The sequence below is a fragment of the Balaenoptera physalus genome (genome assembly GCF_965194825.1).
Source record: "Balaenoptera physalus genome assembly, chromosome: 19".
In the NCBI taxonomy this organism is placed as follows: domain Eukaryota; kingdom Metazoa; phylum Chordata; class Mammalia; order Artiodactyla; family Balaenopteridae; genus Balaenoptera; species Balaenoptera physalus.
The window spans coordinates 6,147,021-6,160,515 of NC_138900.1; the positions used below are offsets into that span (position 1 = coordinate 6,147,021).

Genomic DNA, 13,495 nt, shown 5'->3' on the forward strand with positions numbered 1-13,495 from the left:
CCCTCTCCCTCCATCTCCCCATTGTCCTCTGCCTGGTCCTGCATCTCCTCCTCACTGTTCCCTGTATCACCACGTCCTCATTTGTCATCTCTTGGCCTCCTTTCATCATCACTGCTATTATTCTGTGTGGGTGTGTTTGGAGTTGGGGTACCTCCGCCTCCTTTCTCTCTCTTCACTTTTTTTCTCTTTCTCTGTGCCTGTTTCTATTCTGCCTTCCCCCTTCTCCCCTCTGTTTTTCTGTTTCTGTCTCTCACTTTGCCACACTCACCTCTCCATGAATGTCTGTCCCTGTGCCCTGCCCCCAGCTGTTCTGTCTTTTGCTGTCTGCCTCCCTTCCCCATCTATATTCATCTCCAGCTCATTCTCCATCTCCCTGAATTCTCTCTCCCTCTGACTCTTCTCTCTCTGGCCTGTATTTCTCTTACTCTTTCTCTGCCTCTCCACCTTCATATGCTACTTCTCTCACATTTCCTAGACTCTCTCTCCTCCCATGGCAGCCCCTCTCTCGGCCTCTGTCCCTCCCTCTCTCAGCCCCTCTCCCACCCCCACCCCGCCCACCCTGCCCTGGGGTCCCCCTCCCTGGATTCCTTCCAGATTACAACACCTTCCCTTACCAGGCAGGCGGGTTCTCATTAACAATTGTGACTACTTCTCTGGTGAGAGGGGAGAGGGAAGAGATGGAACAGGGATCCTGGAATGGGAAGTAGGCAATAAAAAAAAAAAAAAAAAGTCAGAAGGGTGGAGGAGAAGCGCCAGCTACTCAGGCCAGAGATAAAAGGCCTCCATGAGTGACAAGGAAGCAAGACATCTTCCCCGCTCCTCCAGACAGGAGACATCCAGGCAGGACCTGAACCCTTCTCAGCATCTTCTCTCCAGCCACCAAGGAGCCCCCAGACCCTGCCCTCCTGGTCTCTGGTCTCTATTCTGTCCCTCATCCATGTCTCTATGGGTCTTAGTCTCTGTCTAAGACGTTCTCTCTGTCTCTGAACTATACCTTCTGTGTCTCTCACAGCCTCCTTAACCCTCACTTTCTCTCTGCATTTGCCAGAATCCAGCCCCCAGCCCTCAGAATGTTCCTCCTGCTGACAGCGCTTCAGATCTTGGCTGTAGGTAAGACAACAGTGGGACCTGGACCCTGAGAAGAGGTGGGGAAGGGTCCTGGGGATCCGATGTGCTCGCAGGTGACCTGGTGAGAAGGGGCAGGGAGTAGTTTGGGGATGATGGCTGAGGAGCATGCTGGAGGGGTGGGCCTGAGTTCTAAGTTGTGGAGGTATTAGGAGATCGCAGGGTCCAGGGAGTTGTAGGAGATGGGGAGAAATAAGAGAGGAATTGAGTAGAACTATGGGGTCTTGACTGGGTCTTCCTAGAAAGGACAGCAGGACACTCCTTGATTGTGTTAGGGAAGAACTAATATGGGAAAGACAGCGTGTTGCCAGAAATGATGGTGGGAATGATGATGGGGTGGTGAGCTCCTGGCAGGGAGAGTGGTGTGGCACACAGAGTGGGTGTGGGGAGAGATAGTGGATCCTGGGGCGTCACATGGAGTGAGAAGTTCGGGGAAGGAACAGGCAGCTCCCTGAAGGTGTTGGAAGATTACTGGGTGGCATTGTGTTGTATTGTGAAAAGTGATGATAGAAAGTATTCGTGGAGAAGCAGAGTCAAGCATAGTAGCTGTATCAGGACCCTGGAGGAGGTGGCCCTGGGATCCAATAATAGATACTGTGGAGGTGCCTGGGGGTGAGGGGGTGTCAGAAAACTCCCTGGTTATGTTGGGACAATCATGGGGGGCAGTGTTGGGCATATCTCATATAGGGTGGGGTAGATAAAGGTGGGTGGTTTAAGGATTAGGCAAAAAAGGGGGGATTTGTGGATTCCGGATGTCCTAGAGAGTTGGGGGTAGATGGAGAGCATTTGTTCATCTACTTTCCCCACTCCACCTCACGCTTGCCTTCTCCTAGCCGTGGCACAGAACCAAGGGAACAAGATAATTGGCGGCTACAGATGCCCCCGGCACTCCCAACCATGGCAGGCAGCCCTACTGACAGGTCCCTGCCGTAGCTTCCTCTGTGGAGGGTCCCTGCTGTCCGAGCGATGGGTCATCACTGCCGCTCACTGCGCCCGTCCGTGAGTGACCCCCTCCTTACTCTTCCGCCAAGTGAATTCCAGAGTCTAGTCCTGTGTAGAACCCAGTGTAGTAGCTGGACCCTGGTTTGGGGTCTAGACAAGAGCTTAGAACAACAGACCCAGCTCAGAACATGTAATCCAGCCATAAATCTTGAACTCGGTTTAGATTCTAAAAGCAGATCAACCATTTAGAACCCATACACAAGCCTAGAGTCCCACGCAGAATCTAGAATCTAACACACAACCTGAGATCCATCCAGAGGCCAAGCTCTACCTAGAGACTAAGATGAGGAGCCTGTTCCAGAGTAGTGGTTGAATTCTGGACACAGTCTACCTTCAGAAACTCAGGACCTCTCTCACAACACTGCTTGGAATCCAGAGTCAGGTTCAGAACCCACAGTCCAGACATAAATCCAGAAACCTGCTTACAGCTCAGAGAGTAAGATAAAGACAGAACCTGAAGCTTGTTCTAGATCCAACATTTAATCCAGAGTCTAGTCTACAGCTCCTCTCTGAGCAGCCTAGAACCCAGACCTCAACCCGCCATCTACATCCCAGAATGAAGACCATAATCTAAAGCTTCATATCGAACCCAGAGCCCTTCTCAGATTCTAGACTGAAACCTGGACCTCAGACCTCAGACTAGAAGTCAAAGTCCAGATAAAAGCTCACCCAGTGCCCATAAACCAGATCTAATGCCATAAACTAAAGTTCAGTGTAGAACCTAGGGCCCAGAGTCTAGAATGGAAACCAACATCTAGAACCTGGGATAACCTGACCATAACCTGGAGCTCCATCTAGAACCCAGAGCCTGACCTGAGGTCAAGGGCTCAGACCAGAGTCTAGAACCAAGAGCCCAGACTATCACCTGTAATTTGATCTAAAACAGAACCCAACCTAGAGTCAAGAATGCAGACCGGTGTTTAGAGCCCGGAGCCCAACTGGAGCACAGAGCTCAAACCATCGTCTACAACCCAGGTCATAAACCAGAGCTTAATCAAGAACCCAGAACTCAACCTAGAAACCGGAGCTCACACCAGTATCTAAAAAGTATGCTATCATCCAGATTCAATCTAGAACCCAGCTCCTAGCTTAGACTCAAAAGTTCAGGATGTTTAGAGTCCAAAGGCCAGGCTAGAACTGGAATGGAACCTCCCTGAAGCAATGGAGTAACTGGAAAGGATACTCCAGAATACCAATTCTGATTTAGAGCCTAGAGCCACAGCCCAGAGTCTCACTTAGAATTCAGAGTATTGATCCAGGTTCAGACCCTAGGACAGAGCCAAGAACGCTCAGTCATCACCTTATACCCAAGTCAGAAGGCAAAGCGCAGTCCACAAGGGGAGGGGGAGAATGGTAAGACTGGGTCCAGAGAGAAAGCCCAGGCTGGGGGAAAGGGTGCAGAGTGCCGGGAAACACTCAGCCTGCAGTCAGAGGGAGGGTTAGACTTGAGGAAAACTCATCACCAGGGAAGGGAGCGCCGCTGGAGGGTGGGGACAGGTCTCCAGGTCAGACCCTGAGCGGCGCTACTCTTGGGGGTCATGGGCCAGGATCCTTCGAGTGGCCCTGGGCAAGCACAACATGAGGATTTTGGAGGTCACACAGCAGGTGCTGCGTGTGATCCGCCAGGTGCCACACCCCCAGTACAACTCCCGGACCATCGACAACGACCTGATGCTGCTGGAGCTGGAGCGGCCTGCTCGGCTGGGGAGGGCAGTGAAGCCCATCGCCATGGCCAGCTCCTGTGCCAGCGCAGGGACGGACTGCCTTGTGTCGGGCTGGGGCACCATATCCAGTCCCGTCGGTGAGAGTCCTGTGTCAGGAAAGAGAGGCTGGAAGTCTGAGTCCTGTGTCTGAGGGAGGAGGGGCTGGGGGCAGGGACTCCTGGGTCTGAGGGAGGAGGGGCTGGGGGTCTGGACTCCTGGGTCTGAGGGGGGAGGGGTCTGGGGGCCTGGATCCTGGGTCTGAGGGGGGAGGGGCTGGTGGCCCTGACCCCTGGGTCTTGTTGAGGGGTAGACCCCATCGTAACCCCTCGGTGCCCCTGCAGCCAGGTTCCCCAACTATCTGCAATGCGTGAACATCAACATCTTCTCGAATGAGGAGTGTCAGCAGGCCTATTCTGGAGCCATCACCCCTGGCATGGTCTGCGCAGGGGTCCCCCAAGGCGGGAAGGACTCTTGTCAGGTGAGGCCCAGGGAGAGAGCACGGGCAGGGGGATTGTTTGGAGCAGGGACTTAGGTACAAAAGGACCGCAGGAACATGAAGATCAGGGGAGCCCCCCCCCACACACACACACAGAGAACGAGAGAGGTTGTAATAGCCAGGCTTCCTCCACGCTGTTCGCCCTTGGGTATTGGACCTCAGTTTCCTCATCTGTCCCATGGGGGTAGCAGGTCTTAGTCGGTGGAATGAGATGAGCTAGTCCATGGAAAGAGCACAGAGCTCTGGTCACCACTGTCATTGCCATCATCACATAGGGGCACCTGGAAAGCCGGGCTCAGGTCCTCTAGAGATCATAATCCATCCCTGAGCGATGGCTCCGGAGACAGGGGATGTGGAAACACACACACAGTTTTCTAGAGACAGAGCTAAGATGAAGAGGGGCCCAAGGGACAGAGACAGAGCGGGAACCAGTGACCCCAGCGCCCAGGGGCTGAGATCTCCAGAGCCCCTGCCCAGGGCTCTCAGCCCACCCCTGTCCCATCTTTGCCTCTCGGGTTCTCCATGCCCACGGCTCTGGTCATCTGTCTGTGGATGTCTCCATCTCTGTCTCTCCCCCTCAGGGTGACTCCGGGGGACCCCTGGTGTGCGATGGAAAGCTCCAGGGCCTCGTGTCCTGGGGGATGGAGAACTGTGCCCAGCCTGGTTACCCCGGCGTCTATACAAACCTGTGCAAGTACCAAAACTGGATCCAGGAAACCATGCAAGGCAGATCGTAGCCGGTGTTACAGGACAGCAGCTGCCCTCATGCTCCCCAAGACCCTGCTCTTCCCACTCCAGACCCAGGGATCCCGGGCCCCAGCTCCCCCTCCCTCAGACCCACAAGCCCAGGCCCCCAGCATCCTGCTCCTGACCCCAGGCTCAGAACTCCCCTTTCCCAGAGCAGTTCCTTCAGGGCTTCTCTCTGCACCCCACAACATCCCCGTCATTATTCAAGGTGCCCCTAAGACACACAGAGTAGGAGCGTGAAGGCAAAGGCGCTGCACTGGCACCATATTCCGAAGAAGACAATGTTCAAAACTCTTCGTGTCTGTAAAGCCCAGGTAAATACTACTAATAAAACTTTAACAATCCTAAATTCCGTTCTCCATTCATTTAATTCATCCAACAGATATGCACACAGGGGTCCAATCATGCCCAGCCAGGAGGCATGTTCCAAAGTGCATGGTGTCCCCTGGGGGTCTGCCCCCTCACCATCCACTGTACTTGGTGTGGTAGAAGGAAACGCCCCAGCCTTGCACGGTGACCCTGAGCAGGACTGCCCTTCCCCCAGCCTCCTCTCAGAGTCCTGTGAGCAGGGACTGCTGAGGTCCCAGACAGGGAGGGCAAAGACCTACCTTGTTTCCTGGAAAACACTATGCAAGTGAAGAGATCCTCTTTTTCCTAGTCAGATCTCAGGTGAGGAGAGTTGAGTTAATCACACTCAGGTCCTGACAGAGCTCTGCTCTCGTTTTATTTATTTCCATTTGTCATCCCTGGCTCTGGTTCCCCTCCCTCCCCAAAGGCATCAACACAGATGGCCTTGAATACCCTGCATCCTTGGAACACATGCACCCTCACATTGTGTTGCTTCTAATTTACACAAAATCATTGTGTTATGAATCTCATTCTCTTTCTTACTTTCATTCAAGAACGATTATTTATCAGGCACCTACTGTGTACAAGGCATTGGTCTACTTATTGGGCACCTACTATGCACCAGGCATTGGTCTATTTACTGGGTACCTACTCTGCGCCAGGCATGGTTCTAGGTACTGGAAGTAGGGCTGCGAACGAGCCAGACAAATCTAAATGCTTCTCGTCACAGAGCTTGTGTTCTAGCAGGAGGTCACAGACAAGAAACAGTAAACATAATTTAAAAGCAAAGTCGAGAGTCCCTGTGAATAAAAAAATCATTAAACTTGGGCTGGGTGGCAGCTTTTTTGTGTGTGCCAGGGCCAGCTCATCCCAGCCCATAAGAGCCTCTTGGCAAATTTTCAGGAATTTTGAGAGCCGGTTGCTAAACACAGCCATTATTAAAAATTAAATTACATAAACTTACAATTAAGTAATGTATACTTTTTAAAAGTCAATACTCAAAACTCATCAATTCCTAATTATTTTTCCTGCTATCTGTGCTTGGAGGCTATTTATGTCTGTCACATTCCATCTGTAATGGTGAGCATCTGGGAATCCCTTCCCGATCGCATGTCCATCCTCTCGTGGTTCTGTGCTTGGGTACCGCAGAACTCAGATACGGTTCACCTGCCACACGTGTTCACCTGCTCTGTGGGGGAAAGCCCAGGATCAGAGAGTTCTGAGGTGGCAGGTCTGGAACCTGTCTTACTACAATAGCTCAAAAGCTTGCTGGGGTGAATATAGCCAATATTTTATAAAACTATAAACGGAGCATAACCTTTAAAAATTGTGAATCACTATATCGTATACCTGGAAATTATATAATATTTTACATCAACTATACTTCAATTAAGAAAAAGAAAAAAGAGAGGAAAACAAGATTGCTGGGGAGACTTCCCTGGTGGCACAGTGGTTAAAAATCCACCTGCCAATGCAGGGGACACGGGTTCGATCCCTGATCCGGGAAGATCCCACATGCCGTGGAGCAACGAAGCCCCAGGGCCACAACTACTGAGCCTGCGCTCTAGAGCCACAAGCTACAACTGTTGAACCCCACATGCCTAGAGCCCGTGTTCCGCAACAAGAGAAGCCACCGCAATGAGAAGCCCCTGCACCGCAACAAGAGTAGCCCCTGCTCGCCACAACTAGAGAAAGCCCGGGCGCAGCAACAAAGACCCAATGCAGCATTAAAAAAAAAAAAGAAGAAGATTGCTGGGAAGTGGGTACTACAACTTTTGTCATGGTGATACAGACACACCTGGGCTCTCATGTGTGGCAACCACACAAGCTCTGCGGAGGAAAGGAGTTGAAAGCAGCTGTGTACTTGAGTAGCTCTGAGCCCCCAGAGAGATGAAGACACGGACCGTGCTGTAATTCTTGGCCTGCATCCTACTATAAAGCTAAGTAAAAATAGTTTAGGTGAAAGTAATCTTTAATCTGATTTCCAACTCATATTCCCAGCTGCGATGGTTACGTACCCTATTTTTTTTTTGCTTCTTAGATGCATATCCCTCTCCCATTTTTACAACCTCCGTAAGCGAGAGGCTCCGTTTATAATTAGCTGATAGTGTTATGTCTTAGCATTACGCCCTAATTTCATCGATGGCTCCTTTTTCTTTCTCAGTGGTATACAAAATAATAGTGCCAATACAACTGAGGCATTTTAGATTGATGGAATAGGGTATGAAGGCAGGTGGGTGTGGGTGAGGAGTCAGGTTTCAGTATTAAATAGGCGATCTTATTCCACCAAAGATGGTGTGACATTATTTCACACCAAAATACTGTGTTAACAGCCTATCCATGTTGCTGTCTGCCCACCTGGTTCATTACTGCTCACTGCCACGGTGCTGGTGTTTTCTCAACCTGTGTTGTCCGAGATGGTAGCCACTAGCCACATGTGGTCATTTAATTTTTAAACTAAAATTATCTAGATTGAATATGCATTACAATTCCGTTCCTCGGTCACACTCGCCACATTTCTGCTGCTCTATAACCATATGTGGCTGATGGCTGCCATATTGGACAGCACAGATAAATAGATTTCCATCATTGCAGAAAGTTCTACTGGACAGGACTGCTTGAGTCTATACCCTTGCTCCTAGTGTGGTCCAGGGGACAGCAGTATCAGAATTATCTGGGGCTTATTAGAAGTCAGAGTCTTGGACCCCACCCCAGACCAACTGAACCGGAATCTGCATTTTAACAAGACCCCCAGGGGACTCCATGCTTATTAGAGTTTGAGAATCACCTCTCCATGGTATACATCCACCATGTTTAATGACCCAGTCCCCCAGTGATGGACACCTAGTTTCCTTCTACTACCCAAGCAATACTGCAATGACCATTTGGGGGCAGGCCCCTTATAGAACTATAGAAGACTTCTTTGGAATATCACAGGAGTAGGACCACTGGACCAAAAGTCTTACTTTTAATCAATTTCACCAAGTACTGGCAAGTTTTTGCCCAGATAAGAAGGATTCATATCTCTCCACACCCTCAAAAATGCCTGTAGTTCATTCATTCATTCAGCAAATATTTACTGAATCCTATTATGTGCCAGTTACTGCTCTAGGAACAAAGCAGATAACATTGTTGCCCTCGGGGAACTCACTTCTGGAGGTGAGGCAAACAAGGGACAAATAAATGAGTAAAACATGAAATATTGGGAATTCCCTGGCAGTCCAGTGGTTAGGACCCAGCACTTTCACTGCCGTGGCCCAGGTTCGATCCCTGGTCGGGGAACTAAGATCCTGCAAGCCTCATGGCGTGGCCAAAAAAAAAAAAAAAAAAATTAAATATTACAGATGAGAGTAAGCGCTTTGGAGAAAAATAAAGCAGAGTAAGGGGATAGAGAACGTCAGAGGAAGGTTATAATTTTAAGAGGGTTATGCAGTGTGCGGTTAACACAGCAGGGCTATGTTGTCCAAACCCTGCACATTACAAAAAGAAGTTAGGCCCTTGCCTAGCATCTGGGAGATAACCTCTAAGCCTTTGTAATATTCTGCCTAATAACAGTGTCTTTCTTTACCTGGGGGCCTTGGGCCATGCCAGACAGTCTATCCTAATAGGATGATTTGTGATGGAGGTCTTGGGGCATGTTTGACCTGAGGAGGAGCTGGAGACTAAGGCCAGCCATGCAGGCAGACAGCCATGTGCCTATGTGACTGACCCCCAGTAAAAAACATAGACACCAAGGCTCAGGTGGACTTTCCCGGTGGGCACTCCTCTGTACGTGTTGTCACACATTGTTACTGGGCAAAATAAGTGCTGTCTATACGACTCCTCTGGGAGAAGACAACTGAAAGCTCGGGCCTGGTCTCTCCTGGACTTGGCCCCATGTGTCTTTTTACTTTGCTGTAAGAAACCAAAATCATGAGTGCAGGAGCTTTTCCGAGTTCTGTGGGTCCTTCTGGTGGTTCCCTGAACCCATCTCAGGGATCTCCAACTACAACGGTCAAGGAAGTCTTCATGGAGAGGATGACAAGAATGGAAGAAACCAGGCAGACATCTGGTTTGGAAGAGGGCTCCAGGAGTGGGCATTAAAGTACTAAAGTTCTGAGATGGGATTGTGCCTGGCATGAGAGGGGCAGGAGAAGAGGAAGCGGTAGGTGACATCAGAGGACTACTGGGGCCAGATGGTCTAGAGCCTTGTTGGCCACCGTAAGGACACCTGACTTTCACTCTGAGTGAGGTGGGAGGCACTGCGGGCTTTCCAGAAGAGGCGTGGCCTGCCCTGACTTACATTTTATAATAAAAGGTCACTCTGGCTGCTGTGTGTAAATGGTGTAGGCCGACAAGGACAAAAACAGGGAGACCAGATAAGAAACTCGAGATAATCCAGATGAAAGATGATGGTGGCTGGGAGGGACCAGGGTGGCAAGGATGGAAGATGTTGAGAAATGGTCCGATTATGGATCTCTTTTGAAGGTAGCACTGGCAGGGTTTGGTAAAAAAATGGACGTGTGGTGTGTGAGAAAAGGAATTCAAGGGCGAGACTGAGGTTTTGGCTGAGGAATGAAAGGACAAAGAAACGATTTACTGAGAAGATCAAGACTGTAGGAGGAGCCCGTTTGGAATGTGAGAGGGGTGAAGGACAAGAGTTGGGTTTCGAACGTGAATCTATTGAGTAGGCAGTTGGGTGTCAAGTTGAGAGTTTAAGAGCAAGGTCTGGCTGGAGACATAAAATTTGGGAGTCATCAGCATGTAGATGGTATTTAAAGCCACAGGAGCAGATGAGATCACCAAGGGAGTGAGCACATAGACAGAGAAAAGAAGAGGGCCAAATGCTCCAGCATGTAGAGACTGGGGACGTGAGTAGAAAACAACATCAGTCACGAAGGAGAAGCAGTCAGTGAGTAATGAGGAAGACCAGGAGGAAGGTAGTGTCTCAGAAGCCGAGGAAAGACTTTGAAAGACCAGGGAGTGAATCACTTGTTAAATGCTGCTCATAACTCAAGTTAGATGAACCCCAGAGAGCTAGCCACTGGGTTCGGCAACATGGACCTTATTGGTGCCCTTTAAAGAGGCACAGTTGGTGGAGAAGTGGGGGTGGAAGTCTGCATGGAGTGGGCCCGAGAGAACAAGAGGAGAGGAATGCCACACAGGACGTGTAGCCAACGTTTTGGAGTATTGCAGTCAAAGGGAGCAAAAAAACTGGGTCAGGGGCTGAAGGAGAGCACAAAGGTTGAGAGAAGGTTTTTCAAACATTCTTTTCATGGAACATGGGAGAAATTGTAGCACGTTTGTACGTTAATGGAGAAGAAAAAAATGAATGATGCAGGCAAGGGAGCAGAGGACTGCTGGCTGGAACAGTGTCCTTGAGGAGGTGAGAGGGGATGGGGTACCTGACACAAGTGGAGGTGTCTTTCTTAGATGGAGGTGAAGCTTGTTCATCTGTAGAAATGGGAGAGGAGGCGGAGCACGTGGGCACAGATGCAGGGAGGTGGCAAGACTGACCTTTCTAGTGTTTTCTATTCTGATGGGTGAAAAGTGGTATTTCGTTGATGTGTGAGATGACTGGGCCCGACATCCTTAATAATGTGGATCCAGCTCTAAAGAAGAAGCCACGTGTCTCGATTTCTTGTGCATCTTTCTCTCCAAAAGCCCAAGTCTGATTTCTCCCCAGGCGTCTCTCTTTCTACCTCTTACTTCGTCTTGCCTTTGTCTCTCCCTGCATTTCCTCTGCTCTCTCCCTGCATTTCCTCTGCTCTCTCCCATCCACCTTGTTTTTCTGTCTCTGTGTATTTATCCCTTTGGGTCTTTCTCAGTCTCCCCATCCCTTCACATTTGCATCGGGGCCTCTGCTCTGGGCATGGGTGTAGGGCCAACTTCCTCATCCCAGCCAGGACTTCCAACCAGAACTTCCAGTTCCTGCTTGACAAAGAACCTCATTTTGAAGCCAAGCTATAGGGTGGGGCCCCCGGGAACCTCAGGCTGCCTCCATCTCCAGCTTTACTTATTTAACAAGCATGTTTGTGGCCTTTGGTTAGTGTCAAACTCTCCTCTAAGCATCTTCAAATATTAACTCATTTAACCCTGCTCTATGAGGCAGGTGCTATTGATAGCACCATTTTACGGAGGCACAGAGTGGCCATGTCACTTGAACTCAGCTCTGAACCACTAGGAACACTGTCTCTTTTTCTAGTCCTTTTTCTTTCTTGCTCTAGCCCTTCTCTCTGAGGGGGACAGACCCTGATCTATGAGACAGTACCCCTGGATTTGGTCTAATTGGCATGTGACTTTCAGTTGCTCACTGAACTCCATGGGCTCCAGTTGCCTTACTGATCAAGTGAGGGGGTAGAATACCCCCAATTCTTGGTGGGTCCATGACCTCACTTCAACAAGAGTCAGCCAATCATAAGCCCTAATATCAGTGTTGACCTGGTACCCACCCCTCAGCAAATACCGAAGCCAGCCACCCCACTCCAAGTTCCAGCCTTTCCCAAGGGAGAAAGGCTTTTTCTGGAAGTGTGGACCTAGGCCACAAGAGAGCACAGGTACCCCGACTTCCCACACAAACCTGTCACCTCACTTAACCCGCATCCTCCGTCCTGCCACTCAGCCTGAACCCAACTCAACTCAAAAAGAGTGAACTCGGTGCCTACTCTGGGTCCAGTCTTGGGAAGTGGGGTAATTCCAAGGTGGGGAAGGACAGTAGCCTTTCTGTCACCTTGAGAGGCACTCAGAGCTATGACCCAGCCCCACTCCTACCAAAACCCTACCCTGACACAGATACTCGACCTCACACCGCGTGCTCATTATCAATGTCAACGCACAACACCAACTCAACTGTATTTCAACACCTCCCCATCCAAACACTCAGTCTTGGCCTCATCTCCAGCCCCAGCCCAACTGGGACTCTGTCAACAACATTATCCCCAGATCCCTCCCATCTACAACTTAATTCTATCCCCATAACCAACTCCAACCCCATCCTCACCCCAGGTCCATTCTCTTCCCCAAACTCACCTGCATTCCCAACACAGTCATCAGAGCCCCTCCCCACCCCCCCCAACCACCATCCTAAACCCGACCACAAACTTTTCTTCCTAGTGTAGGGAAAAACTGTGAAAGACTTTAAGATGGACCCAACAGATGTCATCAATGGAAAACTACGTGGGTTATCTGATTCTATGGGGTCTCAGCTTCTTTTACTGTCTTTGAGCTACTTTACAACTCTGTAAATGATAAATAGTCGATAGCAGTGCAAATAATTCTTGTCCATAACCGTGCAAATGAGGTTTGTCAGGTGGAAGTACAATTCTCTCCCCTCCATATAGAATAAGCCAGTTTTGCATCTATTTGTTCATTCATTTTAGCACTTCTTATTGCCTATACATGTGTGGTTCTTTGTAACATCTTGCTAGCTCCATCGCTTATTAACAAATCCAAATAACATCTTTGACATATGTTCATTTTATAGATGCAGGAGAGTCACGGTTAGATACTTTAAAAAAAATTATCTTTTAACACTAGATTTGACCCTTATATCCAAACTTTAACTCCCCCAATATGGACCACACCAGTTTTGAGATGAATACTCACTCCATCCATCTCAACCCCTTATCCTTATCATGACACCACTGCTGTCTCTCTTTCCAAATATCATCTGGTCCCCGTCTCTGGCTTTCTTGCAAATTCTGACTCCACCTCTGTCCTCTTTAATCCCTAATCCTACCCCCTCCACCCCCTAGGATTAGCTCATGTCCCCACCCACAGTTCCAGGAGATGCCTACTCACTCCTAAAACACCCTTCCTCCTTCCTTTTCCCCATCATCCCGTCCCCAGAGCTTCCTGATTCCTGCCTCTCCCTCCCCACCTAGGTCCCCATGGACTGCCTCACCCATCTGACCCTGCTCTTAAAAGGCCATTTATCCAAAATATTGCTTTCCCAGGCCCAACCCCTGCCCACATCCAAGTCTAAGTTGACTTTCTATCCACCTATCTGAAGATTCCTTTCTTGTGTCTGATTGGGGGAGGAGGGAAGGGTAGAATAAATTTGGGCATCCCTGTGTTTTCCAGAAGAAATAGGGCT

The 13,495-nt window shown here is 49.7% G+C and overlaps 1 protein-coding gene across 1 annotated transcript; it reads left to right on the forward strand.

Moving 5' to 3' along the window:
- The first annotated feature begins 662 nt into the window (after positions 1–662).
- On the forward strand, positions 663–10,130 carry KLK14 (kallikrein related peptidase 14). The gene is made up of 6 exons (XM_082437971.1): positions 663–908; positions 1,049–1,110; positions 1,959–2,124; positions 3,675–3,928; positions 4,172–4,308; positions 4,908–10,130. Exons 2-6 carry the CDS (start codon positions 1,071–1,073, stop codon positions 5,061–5,063), a joined length of 753 nt encoding a protein of 250 aa, XP_082294097.1. The 5' UTR covers positions 663–908; positions 1,049–1,070; the 3' UTR covers positions 5,064–10,130.
- Positions 10,131–13,495: the final 3,365 nt, after the last annotated feature.

Coding starts and splice junctions, on each gene's coding strand:
- KLK14 (XM_082437971.1), top strand. CDS start 1,071: ATGTTCCTCCTGCTGACAGCGCTTCAGATCTTGGCTGTAG. Junction 1,111..1,958: donor GCTTCAGATCTTGGCTGTAG/GTAAGACAACAG, acceptor GCCTTCTCCTAG/CCGTGGCACAGAACCAAGGG. Junction 3,929..4,171: donor CACCATATCCAGTCCCGTCG/GTGAGAGTCCTG, acceptor GTGCCCCTGCAG/CCAGGTTCCCCAACTATCTG.